Source organism: Phyllobates terribilis, unplaced genomic scaffold (assembly GCF_046119375.1).
Source record: "Phyllobates terribilis strain yellow unplaced genomic scaffold, ASM4611937v1 Scaffold_3__8_contigs__length_932513732, whole genome shotgun sequence".
Lineage (NCBI taxonomy): Eukaryota > Metazoa > Chordata > Amphibia > Anura > Dendrobatidae > Phyllobates > Phyllobates terribilis.
Genome location: NW_027362763.1, coordinates 766982139 through 767005404, shown reverse-complemented (window position 1 = coordinate 767005404; position 23266 = coordinate 766982139). Strand labels below are relative to the sequence as shown.

At 41.6% G+C, this 23266-nt stretch overlaps 1 protein-coding gene across 1 annotated transcript in view; it reads right to left on the bottom strand.

The window, feature by feature from the left end:
• Positions 1–12114: 12114 nt before the first annotated feature.
• The window catches only part of JAG1 (jagged canonical Notch ligand 1), a 45153-nt gene continuing 34001 nt past the window's right edge, over positions 12115–23266 (bottom strand). The window contains exons 20-26 of the mRNA XM_073672221.1: positions 22744–22829; positions 19856–19969; positions 18751–18860; positions 17490–17729; positions 16877–17008; positions 16575–16722; positions 12115–14678 (exon numbers count right to left, since the gene is read on the bottom strand). Coding sequence (XP_073528322.1) covers positions 14224–14678; positions 16575–16722; positions 16877–17008; positions 17490–17729; positions 18751–18860; positions 19856–19969; positions 22744–22829 — 1285 coding nt within the window. The 3' untranslated portion in view covers positions 12115–14223. The remainder of the gene's footprint in view (positions 14679–16574; positions 16723–16876; positions 17009–17489; positions 17730–18750; positions 18861–19855; positions 19970–22743; positions 22830–23266) is intronic.

The window sequence follows — 23266 nt, the reverse complement described above, 5'->3', positions numbered from 1 at the left end:
TAACCAGCAAATACTAAACAAACAGGTGCAGGCTGATATTTATAGGCTGTGAAGGTTCATGGATATTGTCCCCTTCCTAGCCTAATAACACCAGTCCTCAGCTGCCCCAGAAATGGCGCATCCATTAGATGCGCCAATTCTTGCACTTAGCCTCAGCTTTTACCGATTGCCCTGGTACGTTGGCAATCAGGATAATGGTTTTGGGGTTGATGTTAGCAGTGTAATGTCCACTGACATCAAGCCCAGGGGATAGTAAAGAATGATTTGTAAAAATCATTCCCTGACCATTTTCCTTTTTTACCCATTTATTACCAAAAATAAAAGTAATCCACATGGTCCGCCGTAATCCATATGGAGGGAGGTCCCATGACGATCCCTGTCTCCATCGTCCAGTGTATGGAGCCCCATTTAGAGAACGAAGTTCCATATACTGGAGCAGCAGCCACTGCCGGGTTTCATGTTGCACAGCGCGAGAACCCAGCTGCTGTGACGAGTGGTGATGTCGGTAAGATTACCGCAGTTCAGAGGCTGTTACCTACAGTAAACTTACTGACGTCAACACTCGTCACAGTGTGAGAACCCGGAGAGTGGAGCAGCAGCCAAAGCCGGTTGACCGGTCACAGCAGCATCTGATAGATGCCTCTCCATTACTAACCCCTGGGCTTGATGTCAGCAAACATTACACAGCTGATATCAACCCCAAAACCATTACCCCTATTGCCAACGCACCAAGGCAATCGGGAAGAGCCGAGACTAAGTGCCAGAATTGGCGCCTCTAATGGATGCGCCATTTCTGGGGCAGCTGAGGGCTGGTCTTATTAGGCTAGGAAGGGGACAATATCCATGGACCTTTCCAGCCTATTAATATCAGCCCGCAGCTGGCGGCTTAGCCTTTGCTGGTTATTAAAAATAGGGGGGGACGCCACATCATTTTATTTTAGGGTCCTCTATTTTTAATAACCAGTAAAAACTAAGCAGACATCTGGGGGCGATATTAATAGGCTGGAAAGGTCGATGGATATTGATCAATTCCCAGCATAATAAAACCAGCTTGCAGCTGTCTGCTTTCCCCTTTCCTGGTTATTAAAAACAGGGGGGGCCCCATGTAATTTTTTTCATTTATTTATTAGCTAAATACAAGTACAGAAAACTACACAGGGAAAGCACTGATTATATATCTCACTGACATATTTCTAACTATATCTCTATCTATTCTATTCTGATAGTGTGGCTGTGAATTTACTGTACGTGGTTGATGAAATGTCGGGTTATGTGTGCAAAAATCAGACAGCACGCATATGGCCTCTGTGTCGTGCGATTTCTTTTTCTCGCACTTATTGACTTGCATTGGCGAGTGTGATCCGATTCTCGCAGTCACAGCATGCTGTGATTTTTTTCTCTCGCAGATGAGCACTGACTCATTTAATAACATTGGTCCGAGTCCAATGCCATGTTTTCTCGCATTGCACTCACCAGATTTATACGTTCGTGAGTTCAAAGTGGTGATTTAGCCTCAAAATTGCCCAGATCTCATTCAGATCGAGCAACTGTGGAAGGTGCTTGAAAAACAATTCCAATCCATAAAGGTTTATAATTCACTGACTTATAAAGGATCTGCCGCTAACATATTGGTGCCAGATACTACAGGTCCTATGGAGGCCATGCCTCATGCATTTCAGCTGTTTTCCATGTATCTTTGTGTAGTGACAGTAGTATGAAGCCAAAAATGAGATTCAAAAACAATATGAAAAAAAATACATTAACCACACGTTTGCAGAAGAGCAACCAATGGTGGCAAACTGTGGATAAGCTACAGCAGCAGAAGACCACACCAAGGTGCACACTTGTCAGGAACAAATTCATGTGTCATGTTCAATCGGGCTGTGTATCTGAGGAGGTATATCTCCATAAACTTGGAATCTGTAGCCAGGTAGGTTTTTCTCTGAAGGAGAGAAAATATAGTTAGGAGACCATCTGGGGATTATATGAAAAAATGAGTTCTGAGCCGCCTCCAGCCAGCCTTTCCTGCTGCCACTGGAGTAGACTGACCTGTCAATCATCAGGAGAAACAATGGGAGAACCTGGCTGGGGACTGCCAGGACTAGTCTCATCTGTGACTGTGGCCCCCGGCCGGATCTTCTGCCTCTATCATGCAGTCAGGCTCTCATTAACATCTCCCATGGTTTGGTCAGCATGAATCAAGTGACAGGTTCCCTTTAATATAATTTGCTTTTCTCAACTCCTAAAATGTTGAATCTTCATTCCTCAATGGATATTTTTAGGTAATGCAATTGTTTTCTGTTTTTCTTTTTTTCCATAATTACTGAAATCGTATGCTTGTTTAGACTCCACTTTAAAGTGAGCTTTTATCCTGGGCATACAGCTCATTACATCTGGTGTCTGGGTAGCACGGCCTCCGCATTCACATGGCGGTGCACGCTCCACACTGACTGATAGCAGCTATAATACACTGCCAATGTATCGCTATTTCAGAGAGGGAAGCGGATAATGGAAATGGGTTTGCTCAGCCCAGGTCTGTGGATTAACCTGTAATTCATAGATTAACAATATGGTGGGTCTTGTAAACATGCAGCGTTGCTAGAAACAGACTGATATCCCGTGACTGCACCAAGACAAACAGAAGCCAGCTGACGTTAAGCTTCACATGCATCTCTGTTTTCACTATAACATTGTATGTATTACTTCTCTCTGTCTTTATGTGTTTTTTTTTGTTCATGCCGCAATTTATTTTTCTCACACTATTGCGGTTGTAACCATTTATAGAAAATATCTGTTATATACGTTAAAATACTGAGACTAAGAAGTCTACCTTGATATGCCAAAGCGCAATCTGTGTTCCCGAATGTCAGATTACATTGGGGCAAGTACTTGAGCAGAGACCTCTGCCTATGATCTGCGTGCTTTTTTGGGGGGGGATATAACCCTGTTTAGATGTGTAGAGTAATATTTGGTGTCTCAGTTATAGGGAGACTTCTTTTTAGCGTAGCACTGCACACACACCATCGGCTATCTTACTCGCCGTTAGGGCTTATGTACGCAACCGATTTTCTCGGATGAGTTCTGTCCGTGGTTTTCACGGATAGCACTTATACCTATGATATTCTATGTAGAAAGAAAAATGTTCAGCTCACTCCGTTATGTCCTGGTTCCTTGGCTGGTCATCGGCGCACGGAGCCGCCTGGTCCCGGCTGTAAGGAAGTCCTATATGCAAGAAGAGTTGTCTCCAGCGACCACAGGAGATAAGGTTCTTAAAACTTGACATTTATTTAGCCATCATGTTAAAAAGAACAGACATGCAGAAATGAGCAATCCCAGTGCAGGGAACAAGTCCAACGCGTTTCAACCTACACAGTCTTAGTCAACCAAGACCAGACCAAGACTAGACCAAGACCGTGTAGGTTGAAACGCATAGGACTTGTTCCCTGCACTGGGATTGCTCATTTCTGCATGTCTGTTCTTTTTAACATGATGAGTCTGATGACTAAATAAATGTCAAGTTTTAAGAACCTTATCTCGTGTGTTCGCTAGGGACAACTCTTCTTGCATATATGATATTCTATGGGGCTGTGCATGTGTCCGATTTTCATCCGAAAGATGAGTGGTTCAAGGAAAAATTCGGAGACTGATTTTGCTCCGAGTTTCGGATCAAAATTTCTCAATGCAAGTCTCTGGGTCCGTGAAAAAAATCAGATCATCTTATTTTATTCCCGCTGTTCCCCGAGTATTCCGCGAAGAGTGTATGTCCCCCAATGCAGGCCAGAGGAAGCGCATGGCATCCCAAAACAGCCATTGCAACAAGTGCTGTTTGCACCTTTCCCCAATGCTTTACACAATAAAGTGAGTTTTCTATATGGTGGGCGCTCCGTTCTGCCCTGTTGGGTGGCTTGCGGAGTGGTGCTCAGAGCCAGCAGCAGTCCAGTAAAAATAATCCAGACATATAAATGCCACTCTTACTGTTTGCTAGCCATTGCTTTGTCGGATCTATGCCTGTTACATGTAGTGCCAACACACATACACTCTCCGCGGACTCCACTGCAAGGCTCGGAGTATAATTGACACCAATAATAACAGTTCAGTGTAAGAAACCCAAGAATGGGCTGCTTTTTGGCTCAGAGCATGGCTCTATCTGTGGATTACAGTTGACTTTCCTTTGATGCTCTAGGAAGGAAGCGAGTTTGTTTTCATACTGTCTACAGTAACAGCTGAAGTGAGAACGTCAGCAACATGAAACAGACAGTGGTGGATCTGTGCTGATGATTAGACAGTGTCTCCTGGCCGGGGGAGATCATCTAATAATGGCGCTGTGTCATTCTGCGCTGAAGACCATTACAGAAGACCATTCAGCCACAGAAATTTTTACTTCCAAAAATGGGAAAATCTCAACTACCTGATTGATTATTCTGAATTGGTGTGGGGGTACTCTTTTGGGTACATCTATCATTTAACTGGAGCAGAGATTAGCTAAAAAGGAGCGACTCTGTCTGGAGGACCCAAAACAATCGTACATTACAGAAACATCCCATTGTCTCCAATCAGCACTGTGCAATTATTTATTTTCCCTATAGGTGGCACTGTAGAAAAACATTTGCAGCAAGGTTCAGTCACAGATATTAACTGATCTCTGGGTTCCTAGCAGCAGGACAACCTTTGCGTATCTTATTTTTGGGGAAAAACAAAAAAGGAACAAGCAGAAAGATTGGTTTAACCCCTTCCAGATATAGAACTTACTATTACATCATATGTTGGGAACAGGTGTAGACAGTTGGCTCAGGAACTACGCCCACTCCACGTATGGCAGATGCCGACTGTGCTACTCAGCCTGCACCTGATGCTAATAGCAGTGACCAGAGCTGCTGTTAGGATCATGACAGCTGTTGATACTCCAGTGGTCCATTAATAGTGATGTTGTCCAACTAAACAGGTTCTCAGCAGGTTTTTTTTAGCTCAAGTTGGGACGAAGAGTCGATAACTTAAGACCAAATTAGACACCAAAGCGCAAAACTGAGTTTTAGTTATAACCGACTTGTTTTAGGAGTCACCAAACCTTCTGACATGGTAAATGAAGTGTACCCCTCGACACAGGTCTTCTTCCAGTAGCTGGCCAATTGCTATTATTGTGCATTGAGACCTAAATTTTTATGACATGTTCCCACATCATGTAATTGCCTTTATTAGATGTTCAAACAACATTCCCAGACTATCCCTTTACCACTATAAAGCTATATAAATATATATTTTAATAAATGCTTTTATTGCAGCTATTATTAAGTGAAACACTGATCCTTCTTAGTTTAATGGGAAGCAAGTCTATTTCTGCTCAAGCCTGGTGAATCATGCTTGGAGTAAAGAAAAAAACACAAAGCAGCAGGGGGAAACTTATTGCATTTTCTTACATTATTTGAGTGATTTCCTTCCAAGTCTACATGACACTTTGAACTCTGCAATTCTCATGAAGTCAGGGAGGGGAGAAGAAAAATAAACCATGAACACCACTTCTTGGTTAGCCTACAGTGAATGTGTAACCTACGGGCAGCCATCTTGTGAATGGCCTCTCCTAATATTTAGAGGTTCTCTCTACATCCCAGAGGACTATCTAATATTTATAACTTTGTGATCAGTAGCATCCAAAAAAACATGTGTGCACAGCACTGTTTCAGGATTCTTGCCCCTCATCAGTACAGATCAGAGTACTGGTTGAGTGAATGAGAGCTCATGCATGCAGCTCAGGGTGGGATGATTGCTCTTTTTGAAGATACCCAAATCAGTATGGGGGCTGATTTTCAAGGCAATGCTTCATGGGAAATAAAAAATATGCTAGAATGCTCATGCCATCCATATCCCAGTATTGATGCAAGTTCACTAGAATTGAGCAAAAAGATTCACAGAAGCCTGGTCCAATGACCACATTAGTAGTCCATGGCTTCCAGACCAGAGCTCTGTGAGCCTCCTACTAACTGCTATTATTTTCAGCATGTGTGGGGCTGCAACATATTGCCACCACAGGACTTATCAGAAGAGGCATCAAGGATGCCAATAGATATTAGGAGGTCTGCAGGACTCCAGTTGGGTGGCCATGGACTTCCAACGTGGCCGCGGGACTTGTGACTCTCTTTACTCAACTCTAAAATTGACTATTCTGTGTGGTCAATGCCAATAAGGACTGGGTAAAGGCTCAATATTGAGCCAAAACATGAATGCTACAATTTTATGTTAGAAGTTTTCATCATTAGCTCATAGTTTTGTTTTTATTAAAGGGAACCTGGCACATCTATAAGCTCTCTTTACCTGCAACTATTGTGGTAATCCGCAGATAGTGTTTAAATCATGCCTGGCCAGCTAATTGGAGCAGTGGCTACAAGGAGAAAACAGTGCTTTATTTCCCCTGCAGCTGCTCACTTTCAGTCATCTGGGCAGTGCAGAGAACCATTACAGTCACTACTCACTACACAGTGAGCTCGCTGTAATCACTTCCCATCACTTTTTTTGACAGCTTGCTCTGCAGCATGGGTGTGCAGAACAGGTTGTCAATCCATGTGTGGGGGAGTTATTACAGCCACGCTCACTGTGTAGTTAGTGGTGACTGTAATTGCTCCCTGCACTGCCCAGATGACTGGAAGCGAGCAACTGCAGGGAGAATAAAGCTTCATTTTCTCCCTATAGCTGCTGTGACGAGAGCTAGTTACCCCATCCGCAGATGTCCAATCTTCTTCTGCAGGCCCCTGACATGGAAAGGCTTCTCTTACACTGGGATATATAAAATATGACTATCGCACAGTGTCTCCAAGATGAACTTAACTTTTATTCTCACAAGCAGGTTTTATAGAGAATCACACAGGCTATTTTTAGCACCCATTGTTCTCACCAAATAATACCCACAGTAGGCTCCCAGACAGCAGTTATGCAACAACCCATTAATCAGCACATTGTCTGTTTGCCACTGCTAAGTGAGCACAGGAAGGTGGGGGCCAGGAGTGCTTCGGTCACATTACAGCATGTCCAACAATATGCGATCCACAATATTCACTCCACTTTATAACATTATGTCCCATTAGCTGCATAGGCGCTACAACAACCCCCATGTGGCAAAATCCTGGAGTACGGGGTTGATCCGTCACAGCTGCTGCTCCAGTAAACTGGCTAAACAGGATTCAAGCACTATTAACCTGCTCATTACCCCTATAGCTGCTGGTAAATAGTGACAGATTTCCTTTAAGTAACTATATTAGTCAATAACGCAACTGACATGTCTGCTCTGCATTTAATAATGACCATACTTCATATAAACGGCAAAACCATAATACAGATCCATATTTCATATTTTTGTTATCTATTTTATGGCTCCGTGTTTTTATATGCAATATGGGTGAAACATGGATGAAAATACTGACAAATACAGAGCCCAGTGATAAGAACAACACCTATATTTAATCTCATTTAGTTCTGTACATTTGTAGTTGATAAGAATTGTAAAAGTGAGCCGTAACTTGACTGATACAGATGACAGAATATTTTTCTATAAGTAACTATGGTGTCATTTTAAAGACATATAGGGAAATTCATGATATGTTTAGTACTGTTTTTTTAATTTTTGATAATAAACTTTTTGTTTGTTTTAAAAGTGCAGTGGATTATATATGATGTGACTTTGAGCTCAGGTGACTACATTCAGGAATGTATCTTGACATACTTAAGAAAAATTATATTTTAACCCTGAAGCATAAGGAAGTATACATTGTCTCTAATTTGGGTCAGAGGTGACAAATCCAGCTATCCCACATTACTTTCTTTTCAAAATCTTAATTAGATATTAAATACGCCCTATTCATCTATCTGCTGATCTCATCAGTCGAGATTGCCATAAGATAGTTGGTCAAAATATGTCTGTTTTGTTGTCTTTGCACTTAAAGGGAATCGGTCACCAGGTTTTTGCCACCTTGTCTGAGAGCAGTATAATGTAGCGACAGAGACCCTGACTCCATTGATGTGTCACTTACTGGGCTGCTTACTATAGTTTTGATAAAATGACTTTTATAAGCAAATTATCACTAGAGGACTAGTAAACCAGCTGCCATGTAGTCCTCCATATTCATAAGCTTTGTGTATCCCCACCTCCACCACTGATTGGCAGCTTTGTGTACACTGGCAGTTTTCTACCCATGTACAATCAGTGGTGTGGGCGAGGTTATATTACGCTAGGTATTCAGAGAACTGGTAGTAAGCCGCCCAGTAAGTAATATATCCTTGGAATCAGGGTCTCTGTCCCTACATCATGCTGCTCTCAAAGGTAGAGGTAACAAATATCTGATGACAGATTTGTTTTAAGCATATGGGGGCCTTATTAGCATCTTCCTCTTTTTCTTGTAAGTTACAGCTTCTCAAAAATATAGTTACTTGTGCTTCAAGTGGAAGTTTCTTCCGGTGGTTGACCTTCATCTGCATTGAGTTTGTATCTCCTCTCCACAATTACATGGCTTCTCCTCCAGATACTCATTTCTTCCCACTTCAGAACCACACAGAAAGGTTAATTGGCCCCAATGTGTCAAATATAGGAAATTGATGAGAACAGGCACCAAGAAGAAAGACAAAGTACAAGGCCTAAAAAATCCACGTCCTAGATACGTATTCTTGAACAAATATGAGGAACGCTTCTAGGTTTTTCATCCTTTACCCAGCAGAGCCGAACCTAACTCATCCGCATTACCTGCCATGAAGTATTTCTTTACATATTATTTTACTTATTTTCCATTCTTTAGCTCTTGCTGCTGGCTACCATACATGAAGCACATGCTTCTTCCTATACAACACTCTCAAGCATTGTAGAGCCCTTATGATGTTGACATTTCCAAACAATGTCACCCAACCCTGTGTAAAAGTAAGATGATCAAATAACCAAACACTTCCTTATGATTACTAGGAAATTTAACTCTTTCCTGCATTGGCGGCCTCTAAAAAATGTCATACTTTTCAAGTTTCCACTTAAAGGGGTTGTCCACCACTTTTAAAACCCCTGTATAAATACTGTATTCCCCAGTGTGATATAAAAAGTAAGATACTCACATAATGTCAGCCATGTGAGCACTGCAGCCAATCAATGGCCTCTAGTAGGCTGCTTCGACCATGCGCTGACATTGCTGGAACGGCATCGGTGTTGAAGGCAAGCGTCTGCTATTTTTATTTTACATTGGGGAGTAAATTGTTTAAGAAGGTGTTGCCGAGTAGTAGACAACCCCTTTAAAATCTAGAAAATAAATTTTTCTTCATCAGTCGATTCTTTTTCCCAAACAGATGCGCTTCATTCATAGGGTATCTGGTCTCCTAGAAATGTCCAGGAGTCAATAATAGTCTACAGGTCATTACCAAGTAGTTCCAGCAATACCAAGTTACCATCAAGCAAAATCGGGTTAATTTTACAATTTTTGGGGTATTTTGGCAAGACGTGGTTTGTGATAACTTATAGATTGGTGGGAGACAGACTGCAGAAACAGCAGATATTTGTAGGAGTTACGTTACCGATCCCACTCAAAATTTAGGCAATTCTGCTTTGACCAACAGGATTAAAAGTCCATTTATGCTGATAGATTATCATGAACAAGTTTTTCCAGGAACGATATTTTCAAGATATATGTGCAGAATAAACAGGGTGCAGATCACCCAACGCATATTTACTGATCGGGGGTCCTTAAACTCCGGTAAATCGGCCAGTATAGATGCACCTCAAGTACTCATTCAGACGACAGCGATTTTTTTACGGTATGCAAAAAATTATCCGAGTTTCATCAGTATCATTAGTTTGGTCAATAGTAAATGCAGAGTGGGAATGGAGAGTCAGCTCACTAAATCTTTCCGCACCTCATTAGGATGGAAATCACCTCATGGAGCCACCCTGGTTCAGTTCGCTGAGCAAATACAAAAGAACAGATTTCTCCAGCAATGAAGGATGAGGTAAATATAAAACTTCATATTTATTTAAACTTGTTAAGATTCAGTATTTTTGGCAACTACAGTACATCCACTAAACCAACGCGTTTTGGCATCAAGCCTTTGTTATGGTCTGACTAAGTCCTGATGCCGAAACGTGTTGGTTTAGTGCAGGGATGGGGAATCTTATCTGCCAAGGGCCATTTGGATATTTATACCATCCTTCGGGGTCCATACAAGTTGCGCTCTAACTCCACCCACAAAGTACATCCTGACGCTAACACTGGTGTCAGGACGTAATCTTTCATTGCACGCGCCTCAGCGCTCAGTAGTGAACACCGTGTGTGCGTACTCACAGAGCAAGAAGAAATTAATGGACCAGTGGCCAGCGAAATAAAGCACTGCAGTCCCCAGGAATCTGTCCGGGGGCCGGAAACCGTCATAGAGGGCCGTATATTGCCCCCGGCCATGCTATCAGATTTTATTTTTTCACAGATTTGTAGACTTTAATTAGGGAGTTTGATCCGGAACTGGGATCAATATCGGACAAGTCTCCATGCTGTTGAGCAGACCCCTCAATCTAAAGGAGAGAAGAAAAAGAATAAATAATCGGAGATATGAAGTACCATAGACCTGAGGTCTCCAACCTATGGCTCGCAGGCCTATAATGTGTGGCTCACGACTGTGTGCCAGCTTGATTCAGCCAGCTATTAACAGGTCTCCAGATGGTGACTTTTTTAGGTATCCCCGTCCAGAAAAGCAGGTCTGGATGCCCATTTGCTGGCCGTGGGGGTAATATTTTAAGCTGTAAATAGGCTTATACTGGCAGTTAGAGGGTTGGTTGATGCTGGAGGCGACAGGGTGGAGGGAGTGCTTGATGTGAGAATACTGAATGGGGAAAGTGGGAACCCCTAGATGCCAGCATGCTGCCTTGGAGTAAGGAGGGCACAAGCTTTTGGAGGGACTTCTGGGGGAAAGCACTAGCTGTCATACAGGTAAAGGGGGAGGGGGGAGGGGGACTCTGGATGTGGCTCATGGTCATCTTAGAGCTGAAGGTGGTGCTCAAGGAAAAAAAAAAAAAAGCTGGGAACCACTGCCAAAGCGCTGGTACCCATGTTGAAAGTCTGTAAAAAAACAGAAAGTGTGAATGAGCCCTTAGGCAGATTTATTGCTATTGTGCCTCACTTTGAGGCATCAACTGCTTTCCTCTCCACTCATGTCATTTGCAAAAAAGGCTTATCTGAAAAAAGTATTTTTTACATTAGAAGTGGTCAGACCCTTACTTCCATATTGAAAGTGGAGAGACACAGGCAAGGGTGCCACTTGTAGGTCTTGTGCATGCCCAGCAGGTAGACAACTGTCCTATTTTTTTTACAATAAGATGCATGTACAATATCTGCCGATGTCTGGCAAGGAGACGTCAGCACCTACTTAGCTGTTCTTGCATTGGGACCTGAAAGATGCTAGGTGACTGCTATACTGTAGGCCTACTGGCATGAAACTCACGAATGATACAGACTTAACACTACCCGTCTCATACTGGTCTACTGCCACTATTTACATGCTCTTCGGTGTCATCAGTGTTCATTATTGGTAAAGAATTAGTGCACGTTACTCGAGTTTGTCTAGGGTGTTCAGGTATGCACAGAGTATCGCGGGTGCTCAAGTGACATGTTCGGTCCCTTTGGATGCATGTTTTGCAGGGATTGCCTGCATTTGTCAGGCAATTCCCGCATGTGTTGTGTCCAACAGCCGTGAAACATGTGGCCGTGGGGACACGAACATGTCACTAGAGCACCCGCGATACTCTGTGCATACCCGAACACCTTAGACAAACTTGAGTAATGAGCACTTGCGCTCATCACTACAAAGAATATGTACTCCTTAGTCTAGAGACTCCCTTGTCCCCGACCAGAAAAGACAGCAGATTTGTGGACAAAAAACATAAAATAAACTGGTAGACAAAACAAGAAAGAGCCGACCAGAATTCAAGAGGCCTAAATTATAATCTGGAGGTATAATTGGTAGTTAATATCCATGTAGCTCCTCACACAATGGATGGCACGGTGGTGTGCAGGTGGTAGGTGCTGGTGCATTTAATACATAACTGGAATATAAAACTTACAGGTGATAACAAGCCGTGTGCTGAACAAACAGGAATTCCAATATCAAAGGTTTTCATACAAAAAAAAATTTAATAAATATTACTTTCCAAAATTTGTAGCCTTGAACAACACATCAAAGAGGCAGGGTTTATATAACACTAATATCACAATACAGGGAATCTTCTGGATCTCTGCAGCCAATGATCAGGTTACAGAGTTTAACCTTTTATGTAGATGAATACAAAGTTTGTAGCCATGGGAGGGGTAGTAAATGAGTTACACGTCCCATTAGTAACACAGGGGTCCACGTATGGAATGTTTTTTTGGTCCGGACACACAGGCAACTTTTTGTGATTTGTGGCAACAAAATGGCATAAGATTTTAGATTTTTTTTTTTGTGGAGTGGGTAATGGCAAAATACAGATTTAATCTGTCAAATCAGGGATTATTTTTGCATGGAAATTGAAAAATAACAAAATAGGCATTTGACAAAGAACAAATGGATATTAGACATCAGGGTCAAGTTTTGGCCTTTTCATGTGTGACATGAGTAGCAACCACCATGTCCAGCGTGCCCAGTGTGTCATTACATCAAGGGGGTTCTCTTTAAACTAAAAAAAAGGACACCCATGTGCCTTATTGGAATGGAAGGCAATATGTTATGTGGAAAAGCAACAGTGATCACTGGTTTTCTACTGTTCAAGTATTCAAAATCTAGCTTAATAGAATACTCCGGAGTATCAGCAGATTACAAAAAATAAAATAAAAAAATATCTACAAGTGGTTCTTTAGTTACAATTTCAAGGTGGAAGGAAAACGGAAGAAAATCAAAAATTTACAAAATACAAGATTGTGGAGCTTCAAAACTTCACACAATTTGATTTCAATTCTTTTTGTATTTTTTTTCTCTCTTTTTTTTATTTTTTTATTTTTTTTTTTTAAACATGAACGCTGACATTCCTTGTACATGAATAGCTCTAAATGGTTCCTCAGACTGCCTGGTAGCAGAATATCTGCCAGTCACACTTTTTTCCTTGATTTTTTTATTTATTTATTTTTTTTATTTTTAATATCAAAGCCAAAAGCAGCAAAAGTTTTTTTTTTTTTTCTCCCTAAACTCTACCTCTGAAAACGGTTTCATTCTCAACTTACAAAAACGTTTCTTTTATGTGATGCTTTATAAAGGAATTTAACATCTGACAAAATGTACAAAAGGAAAAAAGAAAAATAAAAAAAAACAGCATTGAGGCATGTGCGCCCATCCTATTCATAAAAAATAAAACTATTTTTAGAACACCTTAAATTTTGGCATATAGTTAACATGTAACAAGAAATACATTTTTGGGGAGGGGATAAAAAAAAAAAAAAAAAAAAAAAAAAAAAGCAACAAGCTTACAAAGCTATCAAAAACGTTCAACTCTAAAGTACATATAAATAAAAAAAAAAAAGGGAATGATATTTAAGGCTCTTGATTATTAAGTTAATAAATCAAATATACACAGCGATTAATAAAAAAAAAAAAAAAATGAAAAAAAAATATTTACAGGTCTATACAAAAAACTTCTACGTGACAATTCTTCATTTTACCAGCAACAGCTGACAGTCTCGCCCGCCGACCTCCCAGATTCCCGACACAAAATACAATTAAAAAAAATAAATAATAAACTTAAATTTCGATAGTTGCTGTGGTTCTGAGCTACAAAGGCACTTTCAAATACAGAACTAGTACATTACTATAAAAACCAATATACAAAATTAAAAAAAAAGGATATATAATAAATATAAATAAAAAAAGGTATTAAATCTAAAGACTGTATTATTGTGGACACCAGTCAAAAATGTGGCGTGTTAAAAAATAAAACAGAAAAAAAACAAAAAAAACCAACTAGCTAACTGCAAAGGCAATGCACGATCTTCTGGGATGTTTCAGCTTGGGCTGAATTTACATTAGGGCACTTTTCACTAGTTTTGCATAGATGTGAAATGCAGCACTTGGTATTCCAGCCAACCACAGCAACTATCTTTGCCAGTGTAAGCCAGCTTGTCAAAACTTAAATTAACATAGGGACTCTAAGTAAATAATAGCCTTAGACTCAAATATTACACAACAGTTTAAGAACTAGAGACTCCCGAGCCCTTAACAGCAGACACCAGCTCTGCATGGCAGCGCCTCTGTCCGCTATACAATGTACTCCATCCGATTTAGGCTTTGTGCTGTTTCTAAGTCTCTGTTGTCCTGTTTATTTGTCCAGTTTGGCTGTTTTGTGGGAGTGCCATTAGGCGGCTTTTCATCTCGATCTACCAACGTGTACGCTGGCTGTTTCACATATCGGCTCTTCTGCTGGTGTTTATCCATGTCGTCTTCCTCTACTTCAGAGTTGTGTGTCCTTATTTTAGCGTTGATTTTTTTGTTTTCATAGTCTTTGATCGGAACGCTGATAGAGGCGTGCTTTTCGATGGGGTTTTTAATCTGGTTCAGCTGCTCTCGGACGTTGTTGGTGGTGTTGTCGTCGGTGGCCGTGTGACTCTGGCTGCTCGGCTTCCTACGTTTCCAGATACACCAGTAAAAGGCAGTGATCAGACAGCAAATCCAGGCCACCGTGAGAATGGAGCTCAGCAAAGGCACGAGGAAGTCTGGCGGGAGGATGAAGACGGGTCAGTATATTGTTGCAAGACACACAAAAAGGAGATGTGTAAATAAATATATATATATATATATATATATATATATATATATATATATATATATATATATATATATATATATATATATATATATATATATATATATATATATATATATATATATATATATATATATATATATATATATATATATATATATTATATACACATATGGTTTTCTAGAAATTAAAAAAGGGACTCCGTCAGCACAGAAGGACTGTTCAAACCAATTACAGGTGCTCGGAGCTTCATGTACACCTTCCCACCTGCCTGTTTTCCCTTAAGCTCCAAACCCTCTGATTGACAGCTCTAGCTTCATAGGACCAAAGAAGGGCGGAGATACAGTTATATGAAAAAGTTTGGGCACGCATATTAATCTTAAGCTTAATATTTTCTAAAAATTGGTGCTTTTGCAACAGCTATTTCAGTTTGATATATGTAATAACTGTTGGACACAGTAATGTTTCTGCCTTGAAATGAGCTTTATTGTACTAACAGAAAATGTGCAATCTGCACAACTGTAGATGGAAACCAAGCAGGTGGGAAGGTATATTTAAATGATTGGCCTCCACCATGATGCACCAAGCGCCTGGACTTGGTTTGAACAGTCTGTGCCGACAGAGTCCCTTTAAAAGGGATTCTGTCAGCACAAAATGACCATTCAAACCAAGCACAGGCGCTCAGTGCACCATTAGCATAGCCCAAAAGGTCAGTGCATCTTCCCACCTACTTGTTTTCCAACTATTTCTGGACTTCTCCTTCTCCTGTAAAGTCAGAGCTGTCAATCAAGGAAGAGGGGGGTGTAGATAGATGGAAAACAAGGAAATAAGGAGGAGTACTGAGCATCTGTGCCTGGTTTGAACAGTTGTTTTGTGCTGACAGATTTGCTTTAAAATACACCTTCCAATAGGACACGACCAGTAAATTTGTGGTTATGTGCACCCTTATAGCACTTATACCTGACCAATTATATAACGTTCTCGTTGCAGACATATTTTTGGTTAATGTTTCTGCTGTGGAAAATCGGGAGCAAAATTCACATCAGGGGAGAAAAAAAACAAAGAAAAAAAAACCGCACACCACTGCAGTGTTCAATGCAGAAACGCTGCCGAATTTTTTTGCATGTTACATTATAATTTCCTTTGTGGATTTACCAAGCAGCATGTGGATAAGATTTCACAATTCTGCTGCAGCAATGCATAGGGGCTTTTCTACCAGGAAACCTACTGCATGTATGACCCATATGTACATACCCTAAAAGTCCATACTGATAATAACTATTACACAGAAGGTTTCAACACTACGACATACGAGTCAATGAAGGCAGGAGTATCGATCAGTATATATGGGGCAAATATATCTATTATAACAAAAATTTGCCTATTGTGCCAAGCTACAATGATGTCCATTTTCAATAGAAATCAGATTAGTAAGGTGACGCTATACGCAGGCCCGGCTCTATGGCAGTTGAGTACTGTGATTCCTGGCAAGATCGAGGCATCACTAACTCATGGTCAACTTCAATTTCAAAACATCAGCCATGGGACCTTGCAATTTTTTTTCCCTCATTAGGGAAAAACTGACATCTACAAATTGCAGTAAAATCATGGTATTACCACAATTTATGGGAGTCACTGATGCCTAACTAACTTTTGCCTCTCGTTATTTGACTTTGTAGTCTGCCAAATGGGACACTTCGGATAATGACTCAGATTTATGTGTAGGCCAAAAATGCAGCTATAGCAGCTTGGCTTTTCTTCAAACCACCTGATTAAGGATATGGATGTCCCAAAACCGCTTAGATACACAGCTGTAAATCATGGACTTTAATGAGTATATTCTCACCTGTTCTGTTTTTGGTATGTGTTTGCACTCGGACTTCTGCCACCGATGCAATAAATGTGTTGTTTCCGTCTCTTTTGCTTACGAGGTCAATGATCTTTTCCGTGATACTCTGAATGGTGTTTCTTCCATTTCTGGTTTCATCAGCAGACTGGAAGAAAACACAAAATGCAGTCAGAAAATGAGCTTTGATTTATTTTCCCTATATTATGTAGAAAGTCATCTATGCAAAAATGACAGGTGTGTGTGTGTTTGGGTAATATCACACGCACTGGCTTGTGTAAAACACCATATATCTTACTTACTATAGCAACGTGGATCTCATTGTTTGCCAAAGGAGATGGCTCGCAGGTAACGTAGATTGAATATTTCGCTGAAGCATTCTTCAGGATGTTAAGATTCCTCAGTTCATTGCAAATGCTTTCTGTAGTGAGGCCCTGATAATACAAACACAGCAGGTTAGTGACATTTGTGTCATGGAAGTCCAATAACCAAAACGTAAAAGCTAAACATTACATCACACGATTACTGACAGCGATCAACTGTATAGTAATGTGATCAGATACAGACAGTGGACTTTTCCTTAATGGGGTATTCCCATCTCCTATCCCAGTATGTAGCAGGTGTAATAAGAATATTAGCAAATACCACCTGTTAGAAATGTAGTATAGTTTTTCTGATTTGCGATGTCTCTTTCCTCATGTGCAGGGCATTGCAGTAGCTTCGGTATCCATGGTTATGACAGTTAGATAGTTACCAGTGGTCGTAACCATGGATACCTAAGCTACCTGCAATGCCCTGCACATGAGGCTGCTGCTACCTTGGAGATGGCAATACCCCTTTAACCATCTGGAAAGTACCATTATATGAGATTTTTTATCAAAAGGGAATCCAAGTATATAGGACGGCCTCACTCACCGGGGACATCAGCTCTTTGTTGAAGGTGAATGTAATGTTGACGCAGTTATTGTCCTGGTAACTGGCATTGGTGTTACATTTGGTCTTAACCGGTGGCTGACCGGAGGGCCAACATTCCCCGGCTCCAGTACAGGGCGGGACAAAGCAGTGGTCGTCTTTGATGGGGACACAAGATTGGCCGGCGGGACACTCACTATGACCTTTACTGTGCAAATCACAGCGCTGAGGGCCACACCACACCTACAAATTAAATCAAATGTTAACATATAGCAAGAAGAAAAAAAAAACAAAACACATCATATACAATAAATATAAACATGATAGGTTACATATATGTAGATTAAAATTCCCTTAATACAGTACTGCAATATAAATGGGGGATTGCATAAGGCTTGAAACAAAATACTTGGAAGGGAATCTGTTAGCAAGTTTGACCCCCTAAATAGTTTAGACGAGTATGTGGCCCAGTGACAGATGAACTCATGGGTACCTTTATAATGTCAATTTATTGCCTGAATCTTGAGATATCCAGGTTTTCATTGGTAAACAAATGAGGTGTTAAGTGCAGTGGGTTGAGAGAATGCACCTAACCCAATCTTCTTGCTGCTAAAATCAGGGATTTCTCCAGATTCGGGCAATGGGTTGAAATGATAAAAGGAACCAAGGAGTTAATCTCTCCCTGTGCTACATGTGCATACATAATCAGGTTAGGGGTCAAACTTACTACAAATTCCCTTGAAGGCTCTTTCTGTATATGAGTTTTTGGAAGGTCCAACAATCTAGAACATCTGATAATCAGGACAATCCAATTCTGACCATATTATACAGCAGCATGATCCAGCAAACGTCTGTAAAGCGTAGAATATATAATGATTTTGCGCTATTACAATACGTGTGTGATGTATCGTGCTGCTGTATAATACGGTGTATACACACAGAGCATAGCTCTTAGGTTTAGGTTCTGTCAAGCGAGGAAACATCTGAGCTCAGACATAACGCATCATCTCCAAGGATAAAAAAACAAGTGCATGAAAATGAAGCACAGCATATCTTCAAAAAAAAGCCGGCCGGCCGTACAGCATGAACTGTGCGGCCCGATGATCGTGGGTGTATAGTTACATGGTGAAGACAAGACGTTGATGCTTTGTTCAAAGACTTTATTTTATTATTATTAATGCAGAACACGCTGTGATATTAGTCTGTGTGAACAGCTCTCTGGCGTCCCTGGGAGGTGTAAGCAGCCGGTCACCGCTCCTCTTACCTTAGAGCAGGAAACCCTTCCATTCAGACATTGGCACGTGTTACAGTCTTCGTTCCATTTGGCACCGTCTGGCATAACATGTTCATCGATTATACACGGCCGACCTGTAACTGCATAAATAAGAGGGTCTGGCTTAGAATAAATGGTTGGCCATCCTCTCTAGTAAGGCGCAGTCAGACGGCCATATAACACGGACGACGATCATGTGGCAATGCTCGGACTGGCCGGCGGCTCTCCTGACCCCGAGCGTGACAGATGCATAGAAAAACACACTGTCACGCTCGGATCGGGGGAACCGCTGGCCAGTCCGAGCATTGCGAAGCGATAGTCGTCCGTGCTATAGGGCCGTCTGACTGTGCCCTAGGCTACAGTTATAGCTTCCATTGTAGGTAATTTAAAGGAATATCACGAACAGGACAAATGCAAACAAGTGAGTGAGTACAGATTTCTACCACCCACAATGCAAATGGCTATAAAAAGCCCATCTTGTGTATCAATTTATTTATTTTATTCACTTACACAGCGCCATTAATTCCATAGCGCTTTACAGACATTATCGGCACTGTCCCCATTGGGGCTCAATCTAGATTCCCCATCTGTCTTTGGAGTGTGGGAGGAAACCCACGCAAACATGGGGAGAACATACAAATTCCTTGCAGATATTGTCCTTGATGGGATTTGACCCCAGGACCCAAGTACTGCAAGGATGCAGTGCTAACCACTGAGCCACCCTGCTGCCCATCCGACTGGCTAAGTAAGACTATGCAGGAGCAGTCACAACACTTTAGTGCCTCTGGCAATTTTAATTTTTTTTTTGTTCAGGCGGTAATGCATCCGCCACTTTAGAAAATATGATTGACTGGTTCTGATGACTACGCAGTTGTAATATTAACTACATATGAAGAGTCCAGGTGCGAATGACGAGTTAATACAGATCCTGGACTAAGTCAGAAGAAACTGGGTCAGGCCAAAGTTGTACAAACACAAGTGAATCGATCTATGGGACGCCATGGCCAGCATTAGGCAGATTCCATAAGCCTTATGTGAACAGTCCTCTAGATGCCTTCTTAGTACAATATACAAGAGATCAGGACATGGCTTGTACCTTCTTGACACTTTGGACCGCTGCGGCCGGGTGGGCAGATACATCGATAGCTGTTGATCTCATCTATGCATGTAGCGCCAAAGGCACAAGGAGACGACTGACACTCGTTGATATCTAGAAAGAGAATAAAAAAAATAAAAATTTGAGACCTCAACTCACTGAAGCTCATTGTGCAACATAATTAACATGTCTTCCGCGAGTTACTTAGCCGTTTTACTGCTAATTACATCACGTAACCTTTGTAACAGCAATAAAGCAGAACAACATATACAAACACTAAGAGCGCTGGCTGCTAAAGGAAGAAAAAACATGATGAAATTCAAGATGTAGTTAAGAGTTTAAGGGCAAAGGTAAATGTTCTGGCCAAAACTTCCAGGAATTACACAGATTAATTATTAAGTTGATTATAGTAAAGAGACTGTAATAGCGATGATGATGGCTGCGAAATGGTAACAGATAAAAATATGCAAAGTATCACTGCATAATGAGGCACAGGTTAGGACCTTGGGGTCTCCAAGAGCGGTTAAGGGATTTTCAGCAACGGATATAACAAAGTTTGTCCAGGATCAGAAAAATAAAAATATAGAATAATTTTCCCAGAAACAGCACAACTTAAATAGGAATGGACTGCAGTACCAGACACGGCCTATAGACCAGGGTGGCACTGTTTCTGGGAAAGATCTTTTTTCTATATACTCACACAACTCCTTTAACTAATTAATAGAATTCTTTAAGGGATTGTCCGGTGAAAAGAAGTCATCTAACCATGGGAGATAACTTCTAGATTGCTGGGGCTCTGACCAGCACAAGGGGACACATTGATCCTGGTTAGGATGGAGTGGCAGTGCACATGCCCGACCACCACTCCATTCATTCTCTTTTTGGGCTGCCAGAAAAAGCCAAGCGCTACGCCCGGTAGTTATAAAATGATTAGAGCAGTAATGCAGATAAAGTGCCCCATCCTGGCGATCGGTGCGGATCCCACCCAGTGGTTGGATCAACAAGTTAGCGCCTATCCTGGGAATAGGTGATAACGTGACAAAACAGGGCCGATACTGGAATAAAAAGTTCACCAGAAATTAAGTCTACACATCATTACGTGCAGCTTTTCATATAGAAAATGCAGTAATTTTCCCCAAGCCAAAAGGTTGACTTATTATTTTCCACTGTAATAAAATGTGGAGCCAGTTCACTTACAAAGACGTTGGACGAGCCGTCTACCTCCTCCCCATCATCATCATCATCTTTCCCTTAGAAGTCCAATCTCTTCCTCTGATGCATAAACACAAAAGATCTTCCCTGCCTGCAAAGACCTGCACTCAGCACGCTGGCCGGAGCTTCTAACAAGCAGGCAGCGAGGGAGGGATGTCCTTATCCATACGCCAACTAGACCCCGCTTGGCTGCCACCCAAATCTGAGCAAGCCTATTCATAAATGGGTGTGTGAAAGGTTCCCAGCTGTATTATCACGGCTATGGCTTTCTACAAGGAATCTGGTGTGAAATCTACAGGGAAAACATTTGTGACAGAATGCCATTTAAAAAAAATCAAGGTTGGAGAACGTCAGGCTGGATGGAAATTACATTCTGTGCCATCCCCAGGCAGAATTACGGGGCGTTACACCGCAACTTAACTCTTCCTTTTCCAAACATAAAAAAAAAGGGAGGTGTGAAACGCGTTGATGGACATAAAACTTATTACAGCCTGACCAGTACCGGATTGGGAGGGTAGTGCAGGGCATATTCTGATATATTGATCTGAATGAAGTTAACCAGATCCATGGTGGCTGTTTTTCATTTTTTGGGGACCAGAATGAGTGTTGAACAAAACAAGCAGCACTTTCCGCTATGTAGGGTCATGTACAGTAAAATAGTGTAGAACTTCTGGGATCAGCAAAAGCTGGTCTAAAAAGGTAGGAAATAGCTTAAAATATCAAGTGTTTTACCTGATAAATGCCCACCACTCTGGTCCGTTTACTGAACAGCAGTGGTCAAGTGCCATCCACTGCTGCAGCCATTGATCGGCTGCAGTGGTCACGTGATACAGGTTTATTTATGTATCCCACACGTGAAACTGGCAAAAAGTGCCATAGTGGCAGAGGATTTACTATCAAGAGACATTTTTGCAGGTCTGGTCAAACCCCTTTAAAAAGAGATAATTCATCACTATGATATAGATGGCTTTTCTTCAGGATAGCGCATCAATATCAAATCAGTGGTGCAAGATACCAGACACCCCCACTGATCAGCTGTGCTCAGCAGATGTGGGGCTGAACAGCACAGCTCCGTTAACAGTTTAGTGGCTGTTGACAAGTAATACAAATCCGCTCCTATCGATTGAAGTATAAACTGAGCTCTAATTCTTGAAGAAATGGAGAGGAAAAGGTAGTGATGTTTGGGGGCCAACAGGTGTGAGCGCAGCGGCCCTACATTATTTGGTTTTATGCGCATATCGGAGTTGGCCCGCGCACAACTCATCCAGGTGAGTGATCCACATCCCGCCACCTCCCCATTCAGCCCATGGTCTCACACACGGAGTGCTCCCTGATGGAGCTGTGTTGTTCAGCTCCGCTACTGCTTACATCCAGCCGCCAGTGCTGAGAGCAGCTGTTCAGCGGTGGCGCAGGGTGTCGAATCCCCACCAATTTGAGATTAATGACCTATCCCTGGGACAGGTCATAAATGTCACAGTAGTAAAACATCCCTTTAAGCATAAGTAAAGTTTTCACTGAGAAATAAGCGATATCAGTGAGGGTGGAGGCACCCAGAGCCGCGTGCCCCCGTAACAACTCCCAATGTCAAACATGCCCATTACATATCATAAATGTCGGGTTTTACCTTGAAAACAGTCACCCAGAAAAAAAAAAAGAAACCCAAGCATAATACTTACTAATTCTACAGTCGGGACCAGCAAATCCAGGAGCGCATTCACACCGGTACCAGTTGTCTCCGTCCACACAAGTCCCACTGTTGTAGCTAAAAGAACACAACACAGACGTTAATTCTCCGCTACAATACAGCATCAAAGTTTATTTGCATCACGGGCAGAGGAGAATTTATAGAAATTCCCAAGTTTTAGCCGAACATAGAGCAACACTTCAGCCTTTTGTGTATCTAAAGACTTTACAGGTTCATAAAAATTCTCTTTACGACACAAGCTTGTTCCCTTTACACAATCACTATCATATACTTCTTTGTAAAGATGCAGGCGACCAGGCGGGAAGGCGCGACGATTCTGGTATTGTTCGGCCTTTATATTCCCAATGTAGTAGTAAGAATCTTTGTACAGAGGGGGCAAGGATGCAATTTAGGACATGAACTCCCTTTTGCAAAATATGTTGCCTGCCCTCATAGGTGTCATAGTTCAGAAGATCAGCAGGCCGGCAGCCCATCCCACCTACATACTGTGGGTG